General features: G+C 45.2%; 1 protein-coding gene across 4 annotated transcripts; it reads left to right on the forward strand.

Moving 5' to 3' along the window:
- Window positions 1-4506: 4506 nt before the first annotated feature.
- Window positions 4507-25531, forward strand: LOC135390635 (superoxide dismutase [Cu-Zn]-like). 4 transcript variants are annotated; one of them, XM_064620417.1, is made up of 6 exons: window positions 11399-11702; window positions 11804-11845; window positions 12535-12631; window positions 13103-13293; window positions 19486-19628; window positions 25034-25358. In XM_064620417.1, the coding sequence occupies exons 1-6, from the start codon at window positions 11514-11516 to the stop codon at window positions 25281-25283; spliced, it is 912 nt and encodes a 303-aa protein (XP_064476487.1). In that variant the 5' UTR covers window positions 11399-11513; the 3' UTR covers window positions 25284-25358. The 4 variants fall into 4 exon arrangements, with proteins under 4 accessions (XP_064476485.1, XP_064476487.1, XP_064476484.1 ...); XM_064620414.1 differs by lacking the exon at window positions 11804-11845 and having other exon boundaries at window positions 11404-11702; window positions 25034-25353; XM_064620416.1 differs by lacking the exons at window positions 19486-19628; window positions 25034-25358 and adding an exon at window positions 14633-14897 and having other exon boundaries at window positions 11409-11702.
- Window positions 25532-26828: the final 1297 nt, after the last annotated feature.

The following is a 26828-nucleotide window of genomic DNA, read 5'->3' on the forward strand; positions in this document are numbered from 1 at the left end:
GCTCGTCATTCCTAAAACGAATGAGCGAATACAGTAGTCGTGTATACAGCTGGAGAGAGAAGAGCAGAAAACAATGGGAACAAGGAGAACTCACTACACTCTTAAAAATGAACTTCACCGCATAGCACGCTCTTAGCCAACCATAACCTCGAATGATACCGTTATCTGACCTGATTTGTTGACAACGGGATGCGTACGCCTTTTTTTGTGACACTTATGCTGTTCATAATTGTCACAAAGAAGGCGTACGCCTCCCGTTTTCGACAAATCAGGTCAGATAATGAAACCCTTTGAGATGATGGTTGGCTAGGAGCGTGCTATGAGGTGAAGTTCATTTTTAAGAGTGTACACTGTTAAAACAGAACTTCACCACATAGCACGCTCCTAGCCAACCATCATATCGAATGATATCATTCCGTGTCATGATTTGTTCAAAACAGGGGGGAGGCGCCTATCTGGGACAAGATAATCTGTCCCAGATAGGCGCCTCCTCCCATTTTCAACAAATCAGTGCACAGAATGATATCATTCGGAATGATGGTTGGCTAGGAGCGTGCTATGTGGTGAAGTTCTGTTTTAACAGTGTAGGGCGTTGTGTCTGTATCTGCACTCTTAAAAATGAACTTCACCTCATAGCACGCTCGTAGCCAACCATAATCTCGAATGATATCATTATCTGCTCTGATTTGTTGAAAATGGGAGGCGTACGCCTTTTTTGTGACACTTATGCTGGTCATAATTGTCACAAAGAAGGCGTACGCCTCCCGTTTTCGACAAATCAGGTCAGATAATGAAATCCTTTGAGATGATGGTTGGCTAGGAGCGTGCTATGAGGTGAAGTTCATTTTTAAGAGTGTAGGGCGTTGTGTCTGTATCTGCACTCTTAAAAATGAACTTCACCTCATAGCACGCTCGTAGCCAACCATCATCTCGAATGATATCATTATCTACTCTGATTTGTTGAAAATGGGAGGCGTACGCCTTTTTTGTGACACTTATAATTGTTACAAAAAAGGCGTACGCCTCCCGTTTTCAACAAATCAAAGCAGATAACGATATCATTCGAGATTATGGTTGGCTAGGAGCGTGCTATGAGGTGAAGTTCATTTTTAAGAGTGTGTCTCGAGAATATGCCGGAAACTTGAGGAAGAAGGCCGGACAGAACAGCCGCTGATGGGACTTGACCCCATTACCTCTCACTCCTGAGCATGACCATGAATATCACCATCAACAAGGTGACAGGCAGGGTTCCGCGTTTTCGGTTTTAATCGAAAAAACACCGAATACAGAGGGACATTCCAGGAACGATGAGAGAGAGAAATTGCTTTCACATGCCCAGCAAGTTGTTGGTGCAGACCAGAAAACTATACAGAAACACGATGGTTTCGAAAAATGTCCGTTCACTTTTGCGTTAGCCGTAAAGAGCAATGCGTCGGACCCACAGCGCCGAAATTACATTGTGATTTCTATTCGTCGATTACTGCCGGGTAAACCATGTACACGCCAGAAAAAAAAGAACATCGAAAAACGCCGATTTCGTGAAAATTAATAAACACCGAAAGACATACGCCGAATCCGCCCGAAAATAAAAGCCGAACACGCGGAACCCTAATAGGTACCCTGCATTATTCATTCTTTGCCTGGCTAACGTTTCCTTTCTTTTTTTCTTAATAAACATATCCCCCCCCCCCTCATTCTACATTGGTTTTAACTACCACACTCTCTCTCACATCTTCTTTCCCATAATCATCTCCGACACACTCACTCACCATAGTTTTGGCGCTCTATGGCCTTTGTTGCCTTTGTGCCATTAAACACATAATCAATCAATCAATCAATCAATCAATCAATCATTCTACCGAGCAGCGCTCGACATGCACTACACTCTCAAAAACGAACTGTGTCGAGACGAGGGGTAGAGAACGATATCATTCGAGATAATGGTTGGCTAGGAGCGTGCTATGCGGTGAAGTTCTGTTTCAAGCGTGTACTTCAACGGCATGAACAAGCGGGACAAAACTGCGGTGAGCAGGCACATAACTCTCAAATGGAAAACTAATTATCCCGATCTACTGAAAATGGGCTCAGAACAATACAGGGACCCGCCGACATTTTATATGGAGGTCGTACTTGAATGTTTCGTCTAATCCAGTGCCACGGCAGGCAGTTAATTCCACTTTTATGTAGAGGATTAGACCTCTCACCGCACGCGCACAATGGCTTTCATTCCAACCTCGGAAATCTCGAGATATACACCGAGGCTGGACCCCATTTTTATGCACGTGCTACCGCCCGCATTACATTCGACATGACAGCTTCCTTTTGTGTGGACGTCGCGGTCGCATTGACACAGCGCGACGGCGCAATGGAGTGCGGCACAGTAAAAGAAAGCCATAAATATAAGGCATTTAAAAGAAGACACACACACACACAAAAAAAAAAAAGGACGCTGGAAGCTTTGTATCGAAAACACATAAAACAGTACGACCAGCGGCGCGACCCAGTTCAGAAAGGATGAATTGAGAGTATACATGGCGGCCAACAAACAAACAACTAAGCCTAAATTCCATGAATAGAAATGAGACGAAGAGATGGCCGCGGCCATGACAACAGAAATCGATGGCCAAGGTCTATGGGATAAGTTCGTCTTGACATTTTCGCCGTCCATGGAAAATATATGGAGAGCAATGGGTATGGACCCGGAGAACGACAGCGGGTTTTAGTGTTCATATATGTCACCGTGTGTATAGCTTTGTCCTGAAAGATGTTCATGCCTCGAGACTGTTGTAAGAGACCATATCTCACGTCTTCATTCACGTTTTGTTTCGGTGATTGCAACACGAAGCGGAAGTATGTTGCTTGTGTATATCGGCACGATGATCGTGAATGGTTGAGTAGCTTTGTATCTATATTCTTCCGACACTGTATATGGCGATGGGGGATACGTTTATCATGAGAGAGTATCCAAACGAATGTCGGTTCGCTGCGCCTAGCAAAAATCAAGTAGAAATGACGCACTTTTAATGAACTATAATAATAATAATATAATAATAATATGGTATATATGGTGGTAACATAATAATAATAATATGGTATGGTATGGAGAATAACACACCACACACTCTAAGAAAAAAAGAGTGTGAAAAGGTAGTAACTTCTATAGTTACCACCTACACTCTTAAACATTAACTTCACCGCACAGCACGTTCCTAGCGAACCATCATCTCGAATGATATCGTTATCTGCCCTGATTCGTTGAAAACGGAAGGCGTAAGCCTTTTTTTGTGTGACAATTATGAACAGCATAAGTGTCACAAAAAAGGGCTACGCATCTAATTTTTAACAAATCTGGGCAGATAACGATATCATTCGAGATGATGGTTGGTTAGGAGCGTGCTATGCGGTGAAGTTCATTTCTAAGAGTGTACAGGTCAACATAGCGTCTGATAAAGGGTGTAAAAGGGTGGTAAAAGCAATTATCATATACCCAAATTGCTAGAAAAAGGCGTACGCGCCCCTCGCTCACCGGATCTGAAGCGGTAACCCTATCATTCGTAGGTACTTTGCAACCTTTTAGGCACAACATATGCGACAACTATTACCTCCTAAAAGGGGTAACTACTCCACCCTTTTTTCTGAGAGTGCATCATCACCCCATTTATGTGTGTGTGTGGTACGAACAAGAACAATAAATGCAGGAGAAGTTATGATGACGTGGGATGTTTCCCCGTGGCAGCCACAGGACCCGACCCCACTTCACAGAGGTCAATATGAGAGGATGAATTAATGACGGACGCGACGCGAAGACAGGTCGGAGTTATGGCACGAGTAAACGATGTACTGAATGTGTTTTATCCGTATAAGTCGCGAGCGTGACTTCAGGAAGGCTTCAAGAGTTGTCTGCTTTCTCGAGCGACCACTTCCGAGCGTTCTTTCAGCAGGTAGTAGATCCGAGAATTTCCGTCTCCGCAGGCTCTCGAAAGACTATAATTTAATAAATGCTATCTTCTTCTTTTCTATCGAGTCGCACTGAGTTAAAGCTTACGGTTACGCAAGACAGAATGGGGGGTATATGTTTATTATGAAAAAAAAAAAAGAGAGAGACAAAGTTAGCGGGCCAAAGAGCCGGCTTGCTATTCCAAAAAAGAAAAAGAAGGGGAAAAACGGAAAAGAAAAAGAAGGAAACGGAAAGAAAGAAAGAAGCAACGAGACACTAGAACGACGTCACATGCAGTTCACGAGTCCTGAGACTCGACAGAATGGATTCAGTAGGGCGTAAAGGGTTTATACGGTGTAACGGGAGTTTGTTTAGTCTACAAGGGTAATACAACGTCACAGAGTTGTGGAGGGAACAAATGCACATTCACCGCGGCGTCATATGTGCATGACGTCCGCACGGTTTCCTTGAAGCGATCAAAGTAACTTAAAGTAACAGTAAAGTATCTGAAACGTTACTCACACCTTCTAAAAACAACCATTTCCATCTATTCCCCTTTCCAGTGCACCATCCACACCACCCGCAACAAGGATCGAACCAAGCAGTCCTCGACTGCGGAAAAGCGCAAACTTCTTGTGACCAGTCCAGTTACCAGGAACCAGACTCCTCGAGTCGACCTGACCTTTCTGGTCCGCCATTGCAACTCCACCCGCCACAGTCAGCCATGAAGTGCACGGAAGTCAGCGACACTTCATCTGTTCCCCCTACGAGTATCACCACCGGTGTCTTACCTAACGTACTCCCACCTCGAAGAGTTCTGCGGACGCCCAAGTGCGCCAGGTGCCGAAACCATGGGGTCGTATCCTGCCTCAAGGGACACAAGAGGTTTTGCCGCTGGAGGGAGTGCAGGTGTCCAAACTGTCTACTTGTCGTCGAGAGACAGCGAGTCATGGCTGCACAAGTCGCTCTCAGAAGGTAACCATGTTTTGCGAACAGGTCTGGAGAAATAATAGGGATCTGGAAGATGGAATCGCGCCGAGAATGTGACAAAACGCTTAACAGCGTGGTACAGGAGACGACTAGCACGGCGCTTCAACTGTTTCTGAACAAAGTATGGAAGACATATATACACATCTATGTGGGTGAGGAGGCTATCAATTATCAGTGCTCGTCCGGGCATTCCGAGGAATTTAGTTTCTTCCTGCGATAAGGCAGCAGACGGTACCCTCTCGTATGACTCAGCTTGTAATTGTAGAATGGTGTACGCTTCAATTATTTCCCTTTCTTTCTTGTAGTTTAGTTCTCTCTATCACTTTGGTTTCTTCAAACTTCAGGTACTAGGTCTCGTCCGCTAAGCGCACGTGTTCTTTAAGACGTTCATTTAAACCCCTGCAGTCTGTTCCACGTGCACTTTCTGGCATGATAGCGGGAGCATATAGATAACATTCTGAACGCATTCAAAAAACAACCCAAGCAGCACAATGCACCGAAAGCCAAGTGCAATAGGGGTGGACGGGTAGGTGGAAGACCTTGAACAGACTCTTGAAACTAAGGAACATTGATAAGAAACATACCGTCCACCCCTATTGCACTCGACTTTCAACAACAACAAATAAGTTAATGACAATGAATGGGGAAATTCGCCACTTGAGGTGCGGCCCACTACCCCAAGGCACAACGGGGCAGGATGTGATGTGTCCTGATGATGAGGTGATGAACGATGCTAAATAGGGATAGTCAGTGGAGTCAGTATGACATCAGAACGGTAGGCAAAACCACAGCAGACAAAAATACTACACACACAGCACACAGGTACGCAGGCAGATCATAGGGTAGACAGGAGACCAGTGTCCCGCAGAAAAATCTTGAAATACTCAAGAACTTGACGATGGTCAGTCTGGTTAGACCCAGGGCCGAGAATGGTTGCCAATGTGAGTGGTGCGGCCGTGATCGACTGCAGGCGACACTGTAGAGCTGCTCTTTGGGATGTGTATAGATGGCAGTCGAGGAGCACATGCTTGGTGTCCGCCAAAACAGCGACTCGACTTTCAGTACATTGTGCTGCTTGGGAAAACAGAACACCAGAACGCCGAGAACACTACGTCGATGTCTCACATTCTCAGGAAGGTGGAAACCTTCCAGATGCAAATTACCAACTAGCCGAAACCAATATTCGGGCGTTTTAGAATAGGGTTACCCGTATGGCAGACGCAGACGAAGGCAATGCGAGCAAGTTTTTAGAACAGCGTATCACGTTTCCTCACCTCGACTCAAAACGCGGCGGGGGTATGTGTAGGCCCGTTAACTTATTTCCTTATTGGCAGCATGTTCTCACAGATGCCCTTAACTTTCAACACTTTCACGGCGACTTTCAACAAACTCGGGCAGAGCTCTTTGGACGAGCCTCCCGATGCTGGAGCTTGCCACAGGGATGGACTGTCCCCTATTGAGTATGGGGCTCATATGTCGGTGAAATGCACAGCTTGCTGAAACCTACCCCTGTGGCGTCACGCATGATAATGTTGTCTCGCGACGTAAAGGAACGAATTATCGTTATCGGTGCGGTACCCTAAGTGAAGGACGGAATTATATAATCTTCAAGTAACTTAGCACTGGTGAAGTTTTGAGTTCCGTTGCTAGTTCCTTTCCATCAATGGCGCGTTCTTTAATCAGAAAATCCAAACGAGTTTTGTAACTGGCTCTTTGCGACGCAATTAAATTATGAATGATGATGTCAAGTGGTGTTACCCAACTTAGGTTGCCGGCCTCAGAACACATAGCTCTTTGTAAAAGACCTCCATACAGAATAGCACGAGTCATCGTGCATTAATTAAACAGACTTGCTTCTTTCGTATCTCTTTCTTATCATGAAAAAAAAAAGAAAAAAAAGAAAGAAAGGCGGCCTAATACGAAGATTAAACGGATATCCCGTGGGAATTAATCATTAAAACACTGGGAAGTCCCAGAAAGTATTCAAAGTTTGACCCCGTTTGGCCGTCGGGGATAAGAGCTAATGCGAACACGATACCGATGGGAATCGCGGACTTTGATCGCGGCGCAGAGCGCTCAGACCTCAATCAGAACGGAACTGATTACTCTATCTCGAACATGAGCAGAATGCAGAGATGCCGAAGATGGCTTCATCTGATAGCACACTTGCACGTAAGAAAACTAATAGCAGGAGAAAGTACACAAGGAGAGTTAAGTCCAAGAGGGCACAAAAGAAATGACACTGAAGCTTTCCAAGTTTAACACGCACAAGCTTTCGCGTGGTGGACCACACTTCGTTAGGTACCTAATGAAGTGAACGCAATGCTTTGGGCTTGTTGGTAAATGTCTGCATATGTACTGTCTCGTTCTTGTCGTGTGTATTCGTGCCTCGTAGCGCCCCCAATGGCAGGAGATCCAATGAAGCGTGGTCCACCACGCGAAAGCTTTGTACGCATTAAACACAGAAAGCTTCGGTGTAATTTTTTGAATGTTCGTAAGAAATTATAAAAAGATTAAAAAAACTGAAACTACCGCGTTTTTATCTTGTTATCACTTGCGTTGACCGTACTTGACTCAATTTCGATTTTCCTCGAGTGTTCACAAGAAAACGAACTTCACAGGATGCAGGGGGTACGAAGCTGGCTTCACCTGATCGTGCACCTTCATGTAAGGAAGCTGTCTTTACAAAATGCAGGATTACCGAAGTCGGCTTCACCCGATGGCGCATGTGCACATAAGAAAGCCGACTTGACAAAATTCGGAAAAAACTAAAACTGGCCCCACATGGTATCACGTGTGCATGTAAAAAGGCTACCTTCACAATTCACGAAGAACACATGCGCGGATGAATAATAACAACGTCGCGAGACAACTTGGATCATGCGCTACGCCACAGTGGTCGGGTCTGGGGATTCATTTCGCCCGGCAACCTTGGGTTTCTTTAACGTACGCTTAAATCTCGACGCACGGTATGTATTTAGCGTCCATTGCGGAAGACTGCGCGTCAAATCAACTTGCACCCTGCCACCCGGTTGCTTGCGTTCTCGTCCTGGTTCGAACCCGCAACCTTGGGATCAGTATACGCGAACACTCTACCAGCTGAGTCCCCGAGGCTGGTCGCCTGGATTCGGAAATAATGAGGCTTGTGCAGTGACGTCACGTTTGGTCACGTGACATCGGAGTCACAGTAGGAGGGCATGCCTTGAGGAGCTGTTACGGTATGCGTGCAATTCTGCCTCATTCGGGCTGCAGTATAAGACGCCTGTGACGCGTCCCCATGTTTTCCAATGTCACGTGATATCAAGGCGCGGAAACACTGTGGGTGACGTCAGATGCATCAGCCTCGACGAGAGACCTTACTCAGACTGGGCTACCCTATGTTTAGGGTTCCACGTTTCCAGTTTTAATAGAAAAACACCGAATAACATACGCGTGGTAAATTTTCCCTCATTCGGTTTTAACCGAAAAACACCGAATACAGAGGGACACCCCAGGAACTATGACAAGGATAAATTGCTGCACATGACCTGCAAGTTGTTGATGCAGATCGGAAAACCGTGCAAAAATACGATGGTTGTGAAAAATGTCCGTTTAATTTACTTTAGCCGTAAAACGCCACCGCGGCGAACAACGCCACGTTGAATGAGTGTCGTGAGTTTAAATTACATTGTGATTTCTATTAGCCGATAACTGTCGGGTAAACAGTGTACACGGCAGGAAAAACACCGAAAGACGCCGATTTCGTGAAAATCAATATACATCGAAAAACATACGCCGAATCCGCCCAGAAATAAAAACCGAAAATGCCGGACCCTACTTACTCATGATATACCCATACGATATGCTTCGATAAGCTTCGAAGCAGAAAATAGTGAGTTTTAGTATACCGCTGATAAGGTTATCGTGCCTATCGGAACTAATCGCAATGGTGCGTGACTCAGAATCTTATCCACTGATTGGTTCCGGTTGATACGGTTCGACGCAAGCCACGTTATCAACGCTCTGCTAAAACTCTCTAATATGCCCGTTCAGCTATAACGGTAAGGTACGGTAACGGTATAAGGCAACCATAATTAATAAAAGGGGGAAACCAGAAACCGAACCCCTTGCGATAGTTGGGGACTGAACTGTAACCATATCCGAACCGATATTTATATTTTTATTTATTTTTATTTTTGTTTATTTTATTTAGATTTTTATTTATATACCGATATATTCGATTTCAATCCCTGGATTAATTTCGCCCCGTATTTAACGTCCGTCGCAGAATACCACATGTATACAGGCATTTTGCGCAGCGCTACCGAACTAACGGCCCCGCCGACCGTACGCGTTGAATTTGAAACCCACAAACTCGGGACGAGCGGGTGAACACGCTGTCAATCGATACGCTACACCCGCTTCCCTATATGTATATTGATTAGTACGTCAACAACCCTCTTTCATATGCACCGCAAAGACCGACAAGCCTTCTCAAACATTACAGCTTTCAAAAGGTTCAATTTCCAACGGTACTGCGAAGGATCACAAAAAGATTTCTTTCCACCTCGCGAAATGAAGTGGCTCCCAATACCTTTCGGTTCACACCTGCGCGCCAATTCAGATGGGAAGTTTGCATTACGAAGAAAAGTGTAACAGAAAGTTTGAAATAGCTCCGATGGGTATAGCAGCGTCGCTACATTATGTATGAAGACACTCCTTGAAGTCGAACTGGCGCCGTCTGTCAGTCGGTGCACAAAAGGTGTTTGAGCTCACGTCCTGAGCACTTTCAGGATTTCATGTGAGATCGCTAAAACTTTAGTAGTAGTTTTTTGCTGCGCGTGAATCACATAAAGTCTTCCTCTTCTAAGGCAGGTAGTTTTGATATGCTATGATCGCAGCTTATATCTCTAGCGGGCGAGACGAGTCTTCGATCAGCACACGTTCTACAGAGCCCTCAATTCATTCAGAGAGCCTGAAAGAGAATAACCGTGTATTCACACGAGCGACATTTCCCCAGAAGCGGAAGATGCGAAAAGCGTCGTGGCTTTCTGCTGTCACGTGAGCGCGAACGCTCAACGTCGTGTCTTCACGTACACTCCTAACCGTGGGGAATATCCTGCTACACAGCCACAAGGTATTCCGTAGCAGACGACAGGCAAACACGCTGATGGTGTCGTCTGCTATGTGTCGTCTGCTAAACGCGCAGCACGCCACTCCCGATATTCCGCACCGTGTGAATGCTCAACGTAACACCGGACGGAACTTCGGCTCTGTGAGCAGTGTTTTCGCTTTTTCTTCCACTAGAATATTCCATGAGGATGTCGCTCGTGTGAATACACGGTGAGTGAAGTATGGGTTATACGGTGCAAGTAGCGCGTGTCAGTAGCGGACAAAGGGATCTTTAGGGAGTAACTTTTTCGGGTTAAATGCCCTTCTCAGATTCGGGGGATAAAAGTCGGGCGCTATTTTTAAATCTGTCATTCGGGGAGAAATCGGGCGATAATTGTACCCTTCGGGTGTTATCGGGTTTTTCGTTTCTCCTCTTGTCTATTAAGTCCTTTCCTAATCTCTCTTTTCCGTTTTTTGTTGTTGTTGTTTTTTTCTTTTGTGAGTGCGTGACCTTCCAGCGGTAATCCCCGAAGGCATAGACAATGTTGGCACACATGGGTGTATTGCTGGGAACGTAAGTGACCCATTCTTACATGTGTTACACGTGGCGACCTTTGTTCGTCTTCAGTGGAAACATCACTTGAGGATTTCATAGTGACTGGAATTCGGGGAGAAATCGGGTTTAACCCGAATTGGTCGGAGGTCAATTTCGGGAGTATAACCGGGCGGAATCGAGTTTAACCCGAAAAGGTCACTCCCTATTAATATACTGCGCCACAATGAGCTGGTTACCATCAAGCTAAAAGATCGAGCCTCTAAAGTGACTAACTGTGTTTTCAGGGCGTCTTTGCAAATTAGACACACCGTTCAGAGAAAATGTTTTGCGTCTCCTGATATCGACTGCGCGATGAATGAAGCAAGATTTCCAGCAATGCTCTGCGGTTTACGTTACAACTGTATACCTGGACATCTTCGATCGGAATGTCGTACTGCGAATATTCACATCAAATACTATACATTGCCTTTTTTAGATCCCTTTCTGTTCAACATTCAGTGTGTTACCTTGCGAATACCTCGAGAGACGAAAGAGAATATCCCGGTGATGTGATGTGAAAAAAATGGGGATGTAGTTACACATCCTGATACATACAACCTTAATCCAGTACTGAAGAGCATTCCGTCCTCATATCAGAGATTAGATTCAGGTTATTCATGCGGAGCGCTTATCACAAGCTTCAATCTACACCGCATCTACGGCGTTATCATATCTATTAGCAGCCCTCACACATCGATAGGATATGGCTATTTTTGTATCGCGTGAGACGCCTAACTGTTCTAAAAACATGTGGAACTACCGTGCAATCAAACAAAAAAAAACGAGAAAGAACAGATAGGAGGACTAGCATGCGCAGAACACGTCAACACCCCGGAGACCACGTTAAATCTGCGCCCCGCACAAATACGCGGCAAACACCGTCTGAGGGAGCAGGTGAAGATGGCATCCCCTCGGGAGTCTTTCCTGTGCTTGGTCGTGTTGTTATTTTGTGGGACCGGGCTGCGATGCACGACCGTCCGACTTCACCATCACCTCATTCCCGAAGAACCCATCGTGACGAGCGCTGTTTGTGTTCTGTCGGAGTCTGTCAACGACAACGTTACGGGAACGTTTATTCTTCAGCAGAAGGTCAGTAAATGATGTTACTTTACACTCTTTGCTTTCACGGCGATTTTATTTGTTGTGTGCCTGTAGAAGAATTAACGAGGTGTGAATGTGTTTGCCTCAAGATTAACGTCCAAGTGGTGGTCCGCAACCAGACAGAATGCACTGTACGTCACTTTTACAAACTTGTAGCTATAGTTTGTACACAGCAACGCAACTGTCTGTTCTCGTTGCTGTGCATAGTAAAGTGTTTAGTAAAAAGCAAACTTTAGCTGGGTCAAAGTTTTGCTGAAGCTGAACTTTGTATTACAATACCCCCGTTTGTCGACAACACGGAACACGCCTTCCAGTTGTCTTTTGAAATCGGATATTTCTGTCAGCAGCTCTCGTTTCCTTTCAGTTTCCAAAGTAGACTGTTGCGGGTGGATGTTTTTCGTGCTACAGGTAGCTGCGCCGTATATTCTCACACAAAACAAAAAAACGCATTTGAACGGTACGTCTCGTCTCGTGGATGCGTGCTTAAACTCTACATATGACGTGGTCAATGCAGTTGCACGACGCTTTGTGCTTACTCGTGCGGATTAATCAAATAACCCACCCTGTAAAATTTACTAAACGTCCACATAATGTCCAGGGAATGCCGAGAATCGAGAGATCTCCCGAGATCCCCTCAAAAACTGCTCCGAGCGATGATTCGGCTGGGAGAGAAAGAGAGAAAAAACAAAGAAAAAGGGACGGGGAATGTGAACATGATACTGTACGTCTTCGCTGCTGTAGCATTCCAATGATTTCCATGCATGTACTTTCATGGTTTGTCATGTCCTATATGAGCGATATATGAACGGAACTCTTTCAGGACCCGGATGGAGTGGTCAAAATCAAAGGCGATGTCGAAGGATTGTCTCCAGGACTGCACGGCTTTCATATTCACAGAGTGGGAGATCTTAGCGCAGGTGACCTTCTCCTAAGTGCTTTTGCCGCTATTTCTCGTCAGCAGTAACATCCACGTTCTAGTACGCAATAACAGAGAGTGCACATTACAGAGTACTTTTCTAGAATGATGTTTTGAATGGTGCTACTGTTGCGTCTTTCTTGTTAGTTAATCCATGCTTTCTTTTTTCGTTTCGTGCTGAAAATCTGATGGCAATAACGATCTGAAGCAACATTCGTCTAGACAAGCTTTCGTCACTTGAACTTTCCCTGCTAGAATGCACCGATATCCCGTGGAATATGTTACCTATACGTTGCTCGGAAGTTCGCCCACTGCTCTGAACGCGCAAGCGCATGAGTGTCGTCTGCTACGATGGTCTGCAAAATATGCAGCGCCCAGAAGCGACAACTGGCTTTCTTTTGTCGCGCGTTATCTCTTCGCTGCCTGTATATTCGACTGTGCGTCGAACTACAGTATTTATGTTTCCATTCAGGTTGTACGGGCACCGGCGACCACTTCGACGTGGGCGTCGGGAGCGAACACGGCGGCCGGCAGGACGTCTGGCGTCACGTCGGAGACCTGGGTAATGTCGAAGCTGACACCACTGGAGATTCTCACTTCTTGATACACGATTACGTCATCTCCCTCAATGGACCTAATTCCGTCATCGGGAGGTCGTTCATTGTAAGCGCTTACTTCTTTCAGACTGTTACCCAAGAAGCACAATCTACTGAAAGTGCGAGAGCATAGGGGCGAATCAAGGTTATTGTCTTCGTGGGCAGATCTGCGAAGTGAAGCACCACGCTGATAAGACACCCGACAGCCACCCCTATGTACTTAAATGAACACTGAGTACATTTTGCAGCGTACTCCTTCTCCAGGGTGTGTGTGCAGATAAACTTAACGGTACCGTAAAGCAGACAGGTTATGTTGGCGAAGTAGTTTAGCAGCTTGTTACTTGTAAACCCAGCACAATAAGTTACACGAATCGCAGGGAACGCTAAATATTTTTACTTTGCTAGTAAAATTGCGGTAAAACAGTTCGGGGCGAACGTTTGGTGAGGAATAATCCCCCAATTTGTCGACCAACAGTGATCTATGTTCCCGAGTGTGGCTCATCATGACTACGTAGCCGACTTCTTTGGTCTTAGTGTTATGCCAACGCCACCTAGATACAAAAGGCCTGCTTATATTGCCTCCTCTCTCACCTTCGCTTCGTGGACACATAAAGTCAAGACTCGCCAGCTACTGCGAATCGCCGTTCTGCGAATTCGAGAGCTCGGAAATGATTGCAGCTAACTTGGAACCTACAGACCCGAGTATGTAAACAGAAGTGCAACACGCTTTCCAGAAAATCGGTTCTGAAAATCAGACCGTGATGTTGCCCTGTTCTAATGTACAGAGGACGACGTTTCCGTCGTTCTGTTTATTTGATATATATATATATATCTTGAAAAGTTGGAGTTGGATCGGACGGCTACGTAATTATAGTTGAAATAAATGGGAGACAGAAGACGAAAGTAGGGGAAGTAACAAAAAAGGGGTTTATTAAAACTTAAAAATCATAAAAGTTAGGGAGGATGTCTACGGTACGGCGGAAGCTCCGCCTTTTGTCCCGAAGAAGGCGGAGCTTCCGCCGTACCGTAGACATCCTCCCTAACTTTTATGATTTTTAAGTTTTAATAAACCCCTTTTTTGTTACTTCCCCTACTTTCGTCTTCTGTCTCCCATTTATTTCAACTATATATATATATATATAATTTTAACGCTGAGTATTGCTTCCACATTTTTTTTTCTTGGCTTTCACACTCATAAATGTGTCGTCGAGCGTCACCGGAAGTTGGTCAGGTAAATGGGCAAAGAGAGATGTTTGCAAATGCAACTTATAGGCTTATCCGCACACACCCTGTACTTCGCGGGCCAATTCAAGTCGATAACTTTCACTTCTTTGCGATATACCTCAGCTTCACCAAACGTGTCCTATCCGAAATTTATCGCTCACGCAACTATTCTGTCTGTCCAGATTCACCAACAGGAAGACGACTTGGGAAGAGGACGTAATGCGGACAGTAGAAAGACCGGAAACTCTGGGGCCATCGTTGCCTGTGGAGTTATCGGCATTGCCGCCCCAAGGGACGAGGATGCTTCTTAGTCATTTCTAGCACGCACGTAGCTTTTACTGCCTCGTCCTTCCAGTATCTCTCAATATTTTATGTATTAAGCTCCGAGGGGGTGCGGTCTTAATATAAAGGAAACTGATTGAAACGCAATAAAATGTTGCTCTTTCATTTTAGTCCCGTGTCTCTGCTTCGGGCACAATATTTTATCTCTGACGCGACACGTGTCGTTTTGTTCCTGATAAGTTCAAAAGGGTTTTTATAGCGAGTGTTTTATAATTCAGGCATCGTGAAAGACCTGGTCATATCGAATCGAAGTGGGATTATGTTTGCTCGAGCAGCGAGAACATCTATAAAAGAGTCTCTCTTCGTGCCAGCTGTTTAAGTTGATAAGCACATTAAAATATAATATATATATATATATATATATATAATGCTACAAAATTTAGGTTCGAACGACCAGGATGTTGAATATAGATAGGGGAGAAAAGACACCAGAGACTGAAGTAGGGAGTAGGGGAAAGTTATTTATTAAGCTGGCATTTAAACTTCCCCAGACCCTTAGTTTAAATGCCAGCTTAATAAATAACTTTCCCCTACTCCCTACTTCAGTCTCTGGTGTCTTTTCTCCCTATATATATATATATATATATATATATATATATATATATATATATATATATATATATATATATGGAGAAGCTGTGTTGTGTCTGCTAGGCGTGCAATATGGGCGTGCGAGGTATTTCGTTAAAATTTATTCTGTCCGCAACTAGTATTGCGCCACTAGGTTCCTCGTACGGGTTTGAATTGGGTTTAGCTAGACGCATTAGCAACCGACGCGCAACATTTTAAACTTTCTTGGCCATTAGCATTCTAAAAATAGTTGGGGCATGAGGTGCTATGCTTTACTTGCGCAAAGGCGATAATGTACGATGCACTGAAACTCACTATTGGGCTGGCAGAGAGTGGTTTACCGCGGGAACTGTATTAGTGAGTTTGCATCGTTCGCTATCGCCTTTGCGTTCGTAAGTAATTGCGTTGGCGGTTCCGGGCACGCGCAAAAGCGCGGCTTCGCGCAGTCGGCAGAATCACCATGCTATCGCTTTTGCATATGTAAGGGATGCCGTGTAACTCACCAATTGCTTTTGCTTATGTAAGGGATGGCGTGTAACTAACCAATTGTGTTTGTGTAACTCGCCAATTGCCTTTGCGTATGTAAGGGATAGCGGGTAACTCACCAATTGCGTTTGTGTAACTTACTAATTGCTTTTGCGTATGTAAGGGATAGCGTGTAACTCCCAAACTGCGTTTGTGTAACTCGACAATTGCTTTTGCGTATGTAAGGGATACCGTGTAACTCACCAATTGCTTTTGCTTATGTAAGGGATGGCGTGTAACTAACCAATTGTGTTTGTGTAACTCGCCAATTGCCTTAGCGTATGTAAGGGATAGCGTGTAGCTCACCAATTGCGTTTGTGTAACTTACTAATTGCTTTTGCGTATGTAAGGGATAGCGTGTAACTCCCAAACTGCGTTTGTGTAACTCGACAATTGCTTTTGCGTATGTAAGGAATAGCGTGTAACTCACCAACTGCGTTTGTGGAACTCGCCAATTGGTTTTGCGTATGCAAGGGATAGCGTGCAACTCACCAATTGTCGAAGCGCACACGTTACTCGATGGAGGCCAGTCTCAAATCGTCGGAATGCATAACGAAAGCCAGGAACACGTTTTGCGCACTTACTAGGACAGTCTTCCTTGCAAGGACTACGCGGGGCCATTATTCGAGCGGACACAGTGCCGATTACGCAGCTATAATGAACGAAAAAATGAACCGATTATATGCACGCAAAACCTCACAAAATAACTTTCCGGACACTCTGTTATAAAAAATTCATGAAGCTTTCCCAGCCCCGAGAATGATCTTATTTCCAATAGTCCTCCCTTCCTATTTATACGGCACATCGTGCAAAGGACCAGATAATTAAGAAGCGGGCACAAACCTCCCTTTTAGTACCCCGCTAACTGCCCTAATCTGGCGCCCAAAATCTCCCTCTCTCATCTCTACTTCCTTTCCTGCCTTCGTCATCAGCATTTACCGTGTGCGCTAAGCACCCTCGCTCGCTAAAGTTGACAAAATGAGTTGGCAGTTACGGGAGGCCTTCCAAAATGGAACCAACATACGGAAGGGCCCGTTATCGGTCCAAGGAATCTATGCGGCTCGGCGAAAATGTGTCCGTTTGCGTTTCCGCCCAGTGGAACAAAGCAAAAAACATGCAAGGTACAACGACGTCTCTTTAATTCTATATTCGTGGGAGCTCGTAGCTATATACGACGGAGAGCGCGCTAGAGTTTTCTAAGCGATTGCTTTATAGGTGATAACCACCGTGTAAGTCGTTAGACCTGTGCGACGTACAGATGCAGGACAGTCAGACGTTCCGTGCTGGCCAATCCTTACAGTCTTCGATGGAAGGAACTTAGTGCTGTGTCTTCCTTGCAAAGTTTCTATGCAGCATCGCGTAATTCATTGGGCAACTTCACTGCGCATTGTAGATATAATCAACCATTTGCACAAGCCGTAGAACCCGTTATAAGTAGTTCCTCTACTTAACGCGGCTTTAAAGCGAGCCTCGACCAGTTCGCCGGGAGCAGTATATAATTCGATATCGCGCGTCTGTGTGTGTCACCACAAAGGGACTTAGCATACAGTACGGGCCAGTACTGTGTGCTAAGTTCCTCCAATCAAACTGAAGGCCACGACTTTTTCGCTACGTCTATTTCGCTAGACTATTTTTCACGGCACCCGCCACAAACTTCTTGAAATAAAGTTCATTCATGCATTCAAGCAGCAGTCTTGCTGCTTTTAGGCCATCCCTTGTACATAGCCAGTGTAAGTTACATTCCCATCTCTTGAATAAATTCAATTCAATTCAATTCAATTCGCTTCAGGTAGCCCTATTTGACGGCAATACACGCTTCTGGCCTCGCCATTCGCTTACTGGTACTATACATATACGGGATGCTTCACCAAAAGTGATAAAAAATTCTAACTGGCGACGTACCCGCCTGAGGATTGTGGGGCTTTTTCGGCAATTTCCTTCTGGAAACTTTTGCCGCCGTTTAGGAAGGCTTTGGAGAATTTTTAATTCGGGGAAATTTTTTTTTTCAATTGAACTTCGAATATTGCCAGGCGAGCCTCACTTTTTTTTTTTTACACAAATATGAAGTCCTCGACGGATAACCACAGACCCTACAAAAACTATGCACAGTATCGCAACATCGAAAAAAAAAAGTAAAAATTCCACTTTAGCCCCGCCTGCTTGATTGTCCCCAAAGAAGAGCGCACGAAAGACGCGGGGAGAGGAGGAAGTATTCCTGTCTCTTGTTTTACCCCTTTCTTTCCCCCGCTTTGACCTTGATGGTGGTGACAACCGTCTTATCACGAAGAAGGCAAAACAAATGAAGGCGGGGACACTGCCTCCTCTAGACGCACATTTCGCAGGCGCTTCTTTGCGACAATCAAGCAGGCGGGGCTAAAGGGTAATTTTCACCAATTTTTTTTCGACTATTGCTGTTGCGATACTGCGCATAGTTTTTGTTGGGTCTGTGGTTATCCGTGGAGGACCTGGTATTTCTGTTTAAAAAAAAGTGAGGTTCGCTTGGCAATTTTCAAAATTCAATTGATAAAAAAATTTTCGCAATTAAGATCGTCCAAAGCATTCCTCAATGATGGGAAAAGCTTCCAGGAGGTAACTGCCGAAAGTCCCGCAAGTCTGTGGCGAGTACGTCGCCAGTTAGAATTTTTTATCACTTTAGGCGAAACACCCTGTATATATTGGGAATAGATTTACGCGTAAGGGGAGTCACAGGTGAATCACAGGGGGATCGAGGGAGTCACAGGGGAGTCACAGGTGTGGTCGAATCCTACCACTGGCTGGCTTTACTCTCGGTTTTCTTGCAGACTTTTCCAGGTGGACGTAAGAGAAGAGGGGGAGGGGGGAGCACAGTTGCTCCTGGAGCAGCAAGCCGCATACAGTGAACTCTCGTTAATATGACCCCCGTTAATCTGACATACTCGCTTTATGACCGTTTTTCTCGGGAACCGTTCCGCCCGGCATGTAAATCCCTCTCGTTAATATGACAATCCGTTTATCGGACAATGACCACGATTTTTGTCACAAGTAGGGTCAAACACAGGCATTATATTCCCGCTATTATGACCACCTCACATGACCCTCAGAGTAGCCCTCTGGAGAGGCTATCTGGTACCTCGCTCAGAGGGTGACACATGTTAAAGTAGGGCGTCACAGGTTGCCTTGTTATTTTTTGAGCAGAAAGTCCGATAACGTGTCCGCAATTGATGGTGCTATTGTCCATTTAGAAAAATTAATGACTCAAAATTGTTTGACGTAGTCATTGTTAACAGATTTTTCAGAAAATAAATCATAATTACGTCAGCTTTCGTTGTACGTAGAGGTGTGTCCGGTCCGCGGAGGGTCCGTTTCTCGTTAATATGACAATTCGCTTTATGACCAAAATCCGCGGGAACGCCAGTGGTCATATTAACGAGGGTTCACTGTATAACAATCCTCTGTCTTCCACTTCTTCATGCTCTCCATGTGCACACGTACCGCTCGTAGAGCAGCGGCAGTTGCAACGCGGTGCTAACACCGATATAAATTTTTGGTCTTAGGTGCTAAAAACATCGCGATGAAATGTCTCGAGGCCAGCATTCCAATATGTGCTTCGGCATTTCAGACAACAAGCCGCCGAAGGACGTACCGACGCGGAGAAACTGAAGACTGCCGAAGCGGTCTTGCAGCAGAAACGACTCTACCAGCGACATCTGCGATCCTTGCAGAAAGCTTCCACGACTGCATCCAGGGAGGCTCTCATACAAGGTATAGGCATTCTTGGGGTCCCGGAAGAAATGGCCGCGGACGGCAAGGCCGGAAAAAATGGTCCCGCGTCCGGAGTTTCTGTTGCTTGCGACGTAAGCAGAGGAAAGAAAGCGCAGCATGTTGGTTGGTTTATTATTAGGTTATTTATATGTCCAGGTTAGTCTCACTGGGAGGTACCCGGGTTCGAATCCCGGTGCCGGCTGTGCTGTCTGGGGTTTTTCCTGGGTTTTCCTCAGACGCTTTCAGACATATGTCGGCACAGTTCCCCTAGAAGTCGGCCCAGGACGCACATTTCCCCAGGGCGTCAGTCGTGACGTTGGCCGCATACGTGAGGCCGAAAACGGCAAGCCCTTTCAATATCACCACCACCACCACCACCACCACCACCAGGTTAGTCTCAGTTCGCCGATGGCAGTTTCCCACGCGCGACTGGGATGGGACCATTTTTTTCCGCCTTTGCCGTCGGAACCATTTTTTTTCCTACACCCGCACTCTTGACAACGTGCGTGCATTCTATTGATTTGGACGCGCCCTTTTCGTTCTGCTTTTGTGCGTCCGCAGACTCTCATTCAATACGACATGGTGGTGACGGAAGGGGGATAGGAAACAAGAAGGTGATGGAAACTGTTGAAACAAATTTAGTCTTCAGGAAGTAAAACAATAAATAAAAAACTGATTGACTGCAGTACACTCTTAGAAATGAACTTCACCGCATAGCACGCTCCAAGCCAACCATCACCTCGAATGATATCGTTATCTGTCGTGATTTGCTGAAAACGGGAGGCGTACGCCTTTTTTGTGGCACTTATGCAGTTCATAATTGTCACAAAAAAGGCGTACGCCCCCCGTTTTCAACAAATCTGGGCAGATAACGATATCATTCGAGAAGATCGTTGGCGAGCTGCGTGCTATGAGGTGAAGTTCATTTTTAAGAGTGTGTACTTCCAAGAAATTGCAGCCAGAGGCAACAAACAGGAAGAAAACACAAGTACAATGGGACAGAGCTGCTGATAACGCGTCACTGATAATCCTCGTCCTTACCTATATTCAAGGCGAAATCTGCAATTTAGCTTCAAGGGCTCCGCATCGCCTAATAACGAGGAAATAAGTTGCCCGCCGACACAGATACGTCGCGGCAAGACTCGAAACCCACACTTATACCCGGTGGATAAGTATCCATTAAGACTATCAACGTCCGCACGTACGCGCGGGCTCCTCGGATCCGCAACCGCGCTGCTTGAAATAGGCGTATCCGCGCGGATATTGAGTAGTACATGTTATGCTGCTGCCCCGGATCTGTGATATCCACAGAATTTTAGAACGAAAAAATTCAACTGGATCTTTCGAGGACCTTTAAAGCTCAGCCGTCGCTTCGCTTGGGATGTAAAACGTTGTTTATGACTAGGACTTCAATGTTTCACTAAAATATTTATAAGCTGCAAGTATCACACGAGAGAATACATGGGGACTGCAAAACAGTGGTCCGTTCACAAACGTGACTGACGGTTCCTGAATGTTATAGATCATAGGATAGAAAGGAAGGTTAAAATCAATCAATCAATCAAGGTTGACGATAAGGAGGCGCAGAGCGGCCGTTCATTTCTCGCACTTCTGGTTTCCGCTGCTGATTTCTATTGCAAGCGGTGCTGACACCTGTGGTTTCAAAACTAAAGTTCTGATTCCGGACAAGCGGAATGTGCACCAATAGCTCCACGAGAATAAGACAGAGATGTAAAATCGAGGACTTTCAAGGACTGTGGGAAATTTCAGAATTTTCGAGACCCTGAAAGCAGCATTGTCAAATTCCATGGTATTCCATGGTATTCGAGGGTTTCAAGGACCAGTGCGAATCGTGATTATCGGCACATCCGGTGTAATTGCATTCGTAGGAATATATATATATATATGTTTTCCCCTTTTTCTCCCTCATTATAATTCACTGGCTTGCACTGTGGCATTGAGGAGTGCTCAGTCACCCTCCCAGGTGTAGATCGCTCGCTGGGCGACCCCTGGTTTGCCAATTCCGAATGATGCGCAGCAACCCAGAGCTGACGAGCCGCAAACACAGCGAAACACGTGTCCTCTGGTGCTGTCGCATCGTTCCATGTCTGTCTATCTGTCTATCTATCTATCTATCTATCTATATATATATATATAAAGGGGGAAAATATATATATTTGATGATCCCCGGTATGCAGTGGGGCAGCGGCCGGCCACTGTGTCATTGCTGTGTCATTGCTAAGGGTATCACGGATATTTTTACTCATTCTCTACTTCTCACATCGAGGTTCATTTTACACCACTGAGACCGAGTGCATTTCGCGCCAACTTCTCTTTCCCGATCATTTGGACCGTTCCGTATATTGCGCGAAACGCTTGAAACGTAATTGATTAATTGATTATTTAAAAGAAAACCAGGGAGAAATTGAACTTGTCTCCTGACTAGTTCTGCTACTCCCGAAACAAAACAACCTACAAACAACCAAAAACAAACAAAGTACATTCCTTGAAACGTAAATTCCCTGATTGAAAATGTGTTCCCATGGTAACCGCGGATGTTCACGTTTCGTAACTAAGAACACCAGGCGGGAAACGAAACGAGGTTTCGTAAGGTCTGTTTGATTAATTCCTATGCACTTAACGCTTGACGCTAAGCTCGCGTACGAGCAAGAGGAGCAAATACTCGATCTGCTATTCGATGAAATGCGTAATGCAGGTATAGTTCGGATACTGGAAGTATATATATATATATATATATATAAGTTGAAATAAACGAATGCGGTTGACCACGAAAAATAAAGGTATTCAATAAAGATCAGAAGTGGAGACGGTGCTTCTACAGGACAAGGAATAAAAGGGGAACTTTATTAAAAACTAAGAGGGAGTATTCGACGTTTCGACAGGGCTATCCACCTACCCGTCCACCCCTATTGCACTCGACTTTCAGTACATTTTGCTGCTTGGGAAATAGCGTTGAATGTAGAGACAAGTAGATTTTTTAATACGTTAGGTAAAAACACCCTGTATATTAACACGACGACACTAGAGTATCGAGCAAGGCCCCCGCGGTAATTCGAGGCGAATACAAGCTTTCTTTCTGTGACGATGCCCGCACGATTAATCTGTATCATCTTAAAAAATGAGGTACTAAATTAATATAGACAATTCAGAAAGAGAGCACGTCGAGGAAGCAATGAAATTATACTCAGCATTGCTCGAAAGCCCACTTCATTAATCGAGTAATCAATCAGGAGCCGCGCCATGCAAAAAGTTCTCGCTGAAAGATGTCTCCTCACCGCGCAATTTAATCCAGGTTAAGCTTTAAAGTAAGTTACCCACGACTGCACAGCCAACTATACCATCGGGTCTTATAACCGAGCCACACAGGCACGAAAAATGAAATTACAGTGAACCCTCGTTATTATGACCATGGTCGTTCCCGAAAATTTTGGTCATAATGCGGAATTGTCATATTAACGGGGGGATATGCAGAAGTTTCACAGCATTGTTCCCCAAGAGTATGGTCGTAAAGTGCGTATGTCAGATTATCGGGGGTCATATTAACGAGGGTTCACTGTATTGTCCGGTGGCATTCGTGTCTCGAATGACATTATTTACGAAGCTCATGCCTCACGTCATAGTGACATTAAACGCCATGATATCGACGCGGCCCACTCACTAACTAAAATATAATTTAAGCTAGCTTTTAAAAAATCAAACCTAGTTAAACGTGCTGAAAATACACGTAATATTTTGAAATATAATACTATCGTATTTGAATAATGTATTTGAATAACACGGTCAGTTAACGTATTTACCAACCGATGCCGAATTCAGAACAAGCAATATCGCAGCACCTCAAGTTCTTTTGCTGTTCACATCAATCACATTGTGGTGTACAGTAGAAAGTGGTTTTATGCTAACTAAAATTGTTAGAATTGTAAAAAAATGGGAGCGAGAGTAGGCATTTTATGCGCGAATGAGTAGCGGCGAACTCAGTAAGTAGAAAACGGCAGTTGGCAAACGCCATTAAAACTGTCAATGCGGCATTGCACGAATAACATTAGAACTTAACTCATTAAGCGCTTAGGGCCATGTTTAGTGCCCGTGTTGCAGGGGTACTACGCTCACGGAGTGAATGACAGTAAGCGATTTTTCGACCTTTGGATCATTTGGATCTTTCTTTTCTGCCTGGTCATATCTTCATATCTTGCCGCATGTCAATCATATGATCAACCAGTACGGCTGCAGAGCTTGCCAGTGATACAAATGCTTCTCATCCTGCATGAAGACTTGGGCATTTGTTTCGAACGAGACTTGACCCTTGGGTCTCCTTCCTGCGTCCCATTTTATCTGCCAACGAGAAGTTATGGGTTTTGTTGACTCTGTCTTCCCTTTAAAGCGCTTATGACACTTTGATATATGTGGTTCACTGCATCATGGCCGCCAGTGCGCTCAGTAAAAAATGATTTTTCCGAGTGTCGTACTTGGCGAGAGACAAACCCGTATACAAACTTGGGCGTCGAGCTCTATAATGTCATGGGAGCCTCGGTCATTTCTATTGGTTATCGCCAGCACGTGACCTCTCCCACCGCCTCCTCACTGGTGAAGATGCTTGCCTTGATGTCACAGGCTTCATGGATGCAGGCATGGGTCGACAAATTTACTCATAATGGCCATCAAGGACGAGATTCACCATCACACCATGAACAATGATGTGATGTTGAAATTGATGGTGAACGATGGTTTATATATGGTGTGGTGCTGAAGATGAAGCCGAATGATGGGTTATGATGTATTAATGGTGTGATGGGCTGTGAAGAAGGCCTGTCATGATGTGGTGTTGAACGGTTTCCTAGAAAAGCGCCTAGGCCCATCAATGCAGACTCCCCTGTACGCAAATTACTGTTGAAAGGTGAAAGTCACTGAAAATGTTAGCAGTCAGTACGACTTGAACCCACATCTTCTGGATTACCGGTCCAGGGCTCCACCAATTGAGCTAAGCTAACACACCTCCACAGCGACTTCCAAGCGTGCGTCATCTGAGGGGACACAACAACCACTCTCTCTCACTCATCCTCCTTTCGCTCCTACATTTTTGCTCACTCACACACACATTCATACGACGGGATCGACGCAAGCGGCAACTGTTGGAACATGAGAGAACTGATGTTCTGAGGCTGGAACAACATATAGATGGGACAAATGCATTAGGCAATTTGAGGATTTGTATGTATTTGTCCCATATATGTTGTTCCAGCCTCAAAACATCAGTTCTCTCACGTACAAATTACCGTCTTTTGCATTTGTCCGACATAACTTGGGGTCAGTGGCCCCTTCAGGTGCATTTTGTGCTTATTTAGAGGTTGCAAACCTTCGCAATATCTTTCTTCTCTTACAAACAGGTTGGCCATCCCACGTGTCTCCGTGGCTCAACCAGCAAGAACGGCACCTCCGCGAGCGACTCCGCAAACGGCGTTGCTTCGCGGACCAGGAACTTCTGGACGCCGTCGCCACTTCAACCCCTCTCCCTCCTCCACCCCATATGACGTCATATCGCCCCCCGGGAGAACTGCTATTTCTACCTCCTTTCCACTTCCCCTTCCACCCCGTTGCGCCACCGTTCGCCGTAGCACCGGAAGATCTGCTCAATGACCTCACCATATCTCTGCCACAGCCAACGGAAGTGCCGGAAGACCCCGCCGAGGATCGGACCGTCGTGTCGGAAGTGAGGTCGACAGGTTCGCCGGAAGTGACGCACAAAAAGAAGCCTTTATTGTCCTTTTCCGTGGAGGCTATCATGGGGGGAAAGTGAGTGAGAGAACTGGACTGGTTTTGTTTGTTAATACGTCGTGAAGTGCCTCAAAAGGGAGACAAGTGCAATAAAATTCGAAAGAATCCGGGTCGAGGCAGTTTACGTAATAAGTGTCGTCACTGTATATGCTTTTTTTTATTATTATTATTAGCAGCAACAGGGCTCCTGCGTCAACTCTCAACATTCATCATCATTCATCATCTTCTCCCCTTCAAGCAATTGGATAGGGTGCCGCCTCAGCGGCGAAACATCTCACTACATCATCATCACTTATTTGTTGCTGTTGTTATACATTTATTTTGCAATACGACACAGCGTCAGTCATGTAATATCGTAATATCGTTGATTACCCATCAACAGACCATAACTCTCAGGCTAATGAGGCATAGAAGGGCGAACACAGCACCTAGGTCGCACATTTCGGTGGAGGAATAACGATTAATAATAAAAAAAAAGCAGTAATACCCGGACGTAGACCATTTAGACGCTTAAAAACACACACACACACACACAAAAAAAAAAAGATACGCAGTAGAACTAATATTGCGTTCACTCAGTTCCCAATAACCGCCGCCGACGCCATAAAATCATCCGCGTAAAATCAGAATCCTCCGTAATTGCTTGTCCTGGCAGTTATTAACTTTCGAGTTGAAAACACGCAATAAGGTTTGCTGAGAACACACGGAAGAGCGGTTTGGCACAGCCAATAAACTATTCCGGACAACAATTCCTCTTCAGAGCCGAAGAAAAAAAAAAAAAAAAAACGGAGCCGCACTCTTTCCGAAGCGAAATAAAGATCAATACACGCCCTGTTACCCCTGCGGCCATATTGAAGCAGACGACACATCGTCTGCTTGTTTGTTTTTGTTTTTTTCTGCAACTGCACCGCATTTTAAATATGCAAAGTGTCACGAACTGTGGTCCTCAAACGCGTCTCGTCTTCTTCGGAGTCTCAGAGAAAGACAATACTGGGAGACGAATGATAACTATCGGCGGTATTCTAATGAGGTACCGGAAAGGTTGGTTTGAAGAAAAAAGGAACTTCGACGGCCGACGGCATTGATATTTCTGCTCCGTAATGATATAGGTTTCGTCCTGTAAAGCACGCTTCACCTGTTTCTTGGATGGTGCGCGGAAAATTCCCCTATGAGAAACTCGTGGTCTGCGCCGGCTGTTTCTTATAATTATCTCTCATGCTCTCTGATCATCTCATCTTGCAGCTATAGATTGCTCACACTGGCTGAAATTGAATAACGGCAACCTGTCATCACCACCGCGCGCCATATTTATTTTATCTCTCTATCAAGCTGTAAGATAATTCACACATGTAAACTGGCATGCAAACTATCCTAAAAGGAAACAAAAAACGACACGAATCCGTCGCG

The sequence above is a fragment of the Ornithodoros turicata genome, chromosome 4 (assembly GCF_037126465.1).
Source record: "Ornithodoros turicata isolate Travis chromosome 4, ASM3712646v1, whole genome shotgun sequence".
Lineage (NCBI taxonomy): Eukaryota > Metazoa > Arthropoda > Arachnida > Ixodida > Argasidae > Ornithodoros > Ornithodoros turicata.

Coding starts and splice junctions, on each gene's coding strand:
- LOC135390635 (XM_064620417.1), top strand. CDS start 11,514: ATGGCATCCCCTCGGGAGTCTTTCCTGTGCTTGGTCGTGTTGTTATTT. Junction 13,294..19,485: donor TCATCGGGAGGTCGTTCATT/GTAAGCGCTTAC, acceptor TCGGCATTTCAG/ACAACAAGCCGCCGAAGGAC. Junction 19,629..25,033: donor CAGGGAGGCTCTCATACAAG/GTATAGGCATTC, acceptor TCTTACAAACAG/GTTGGCCATCCCACGTGTCT.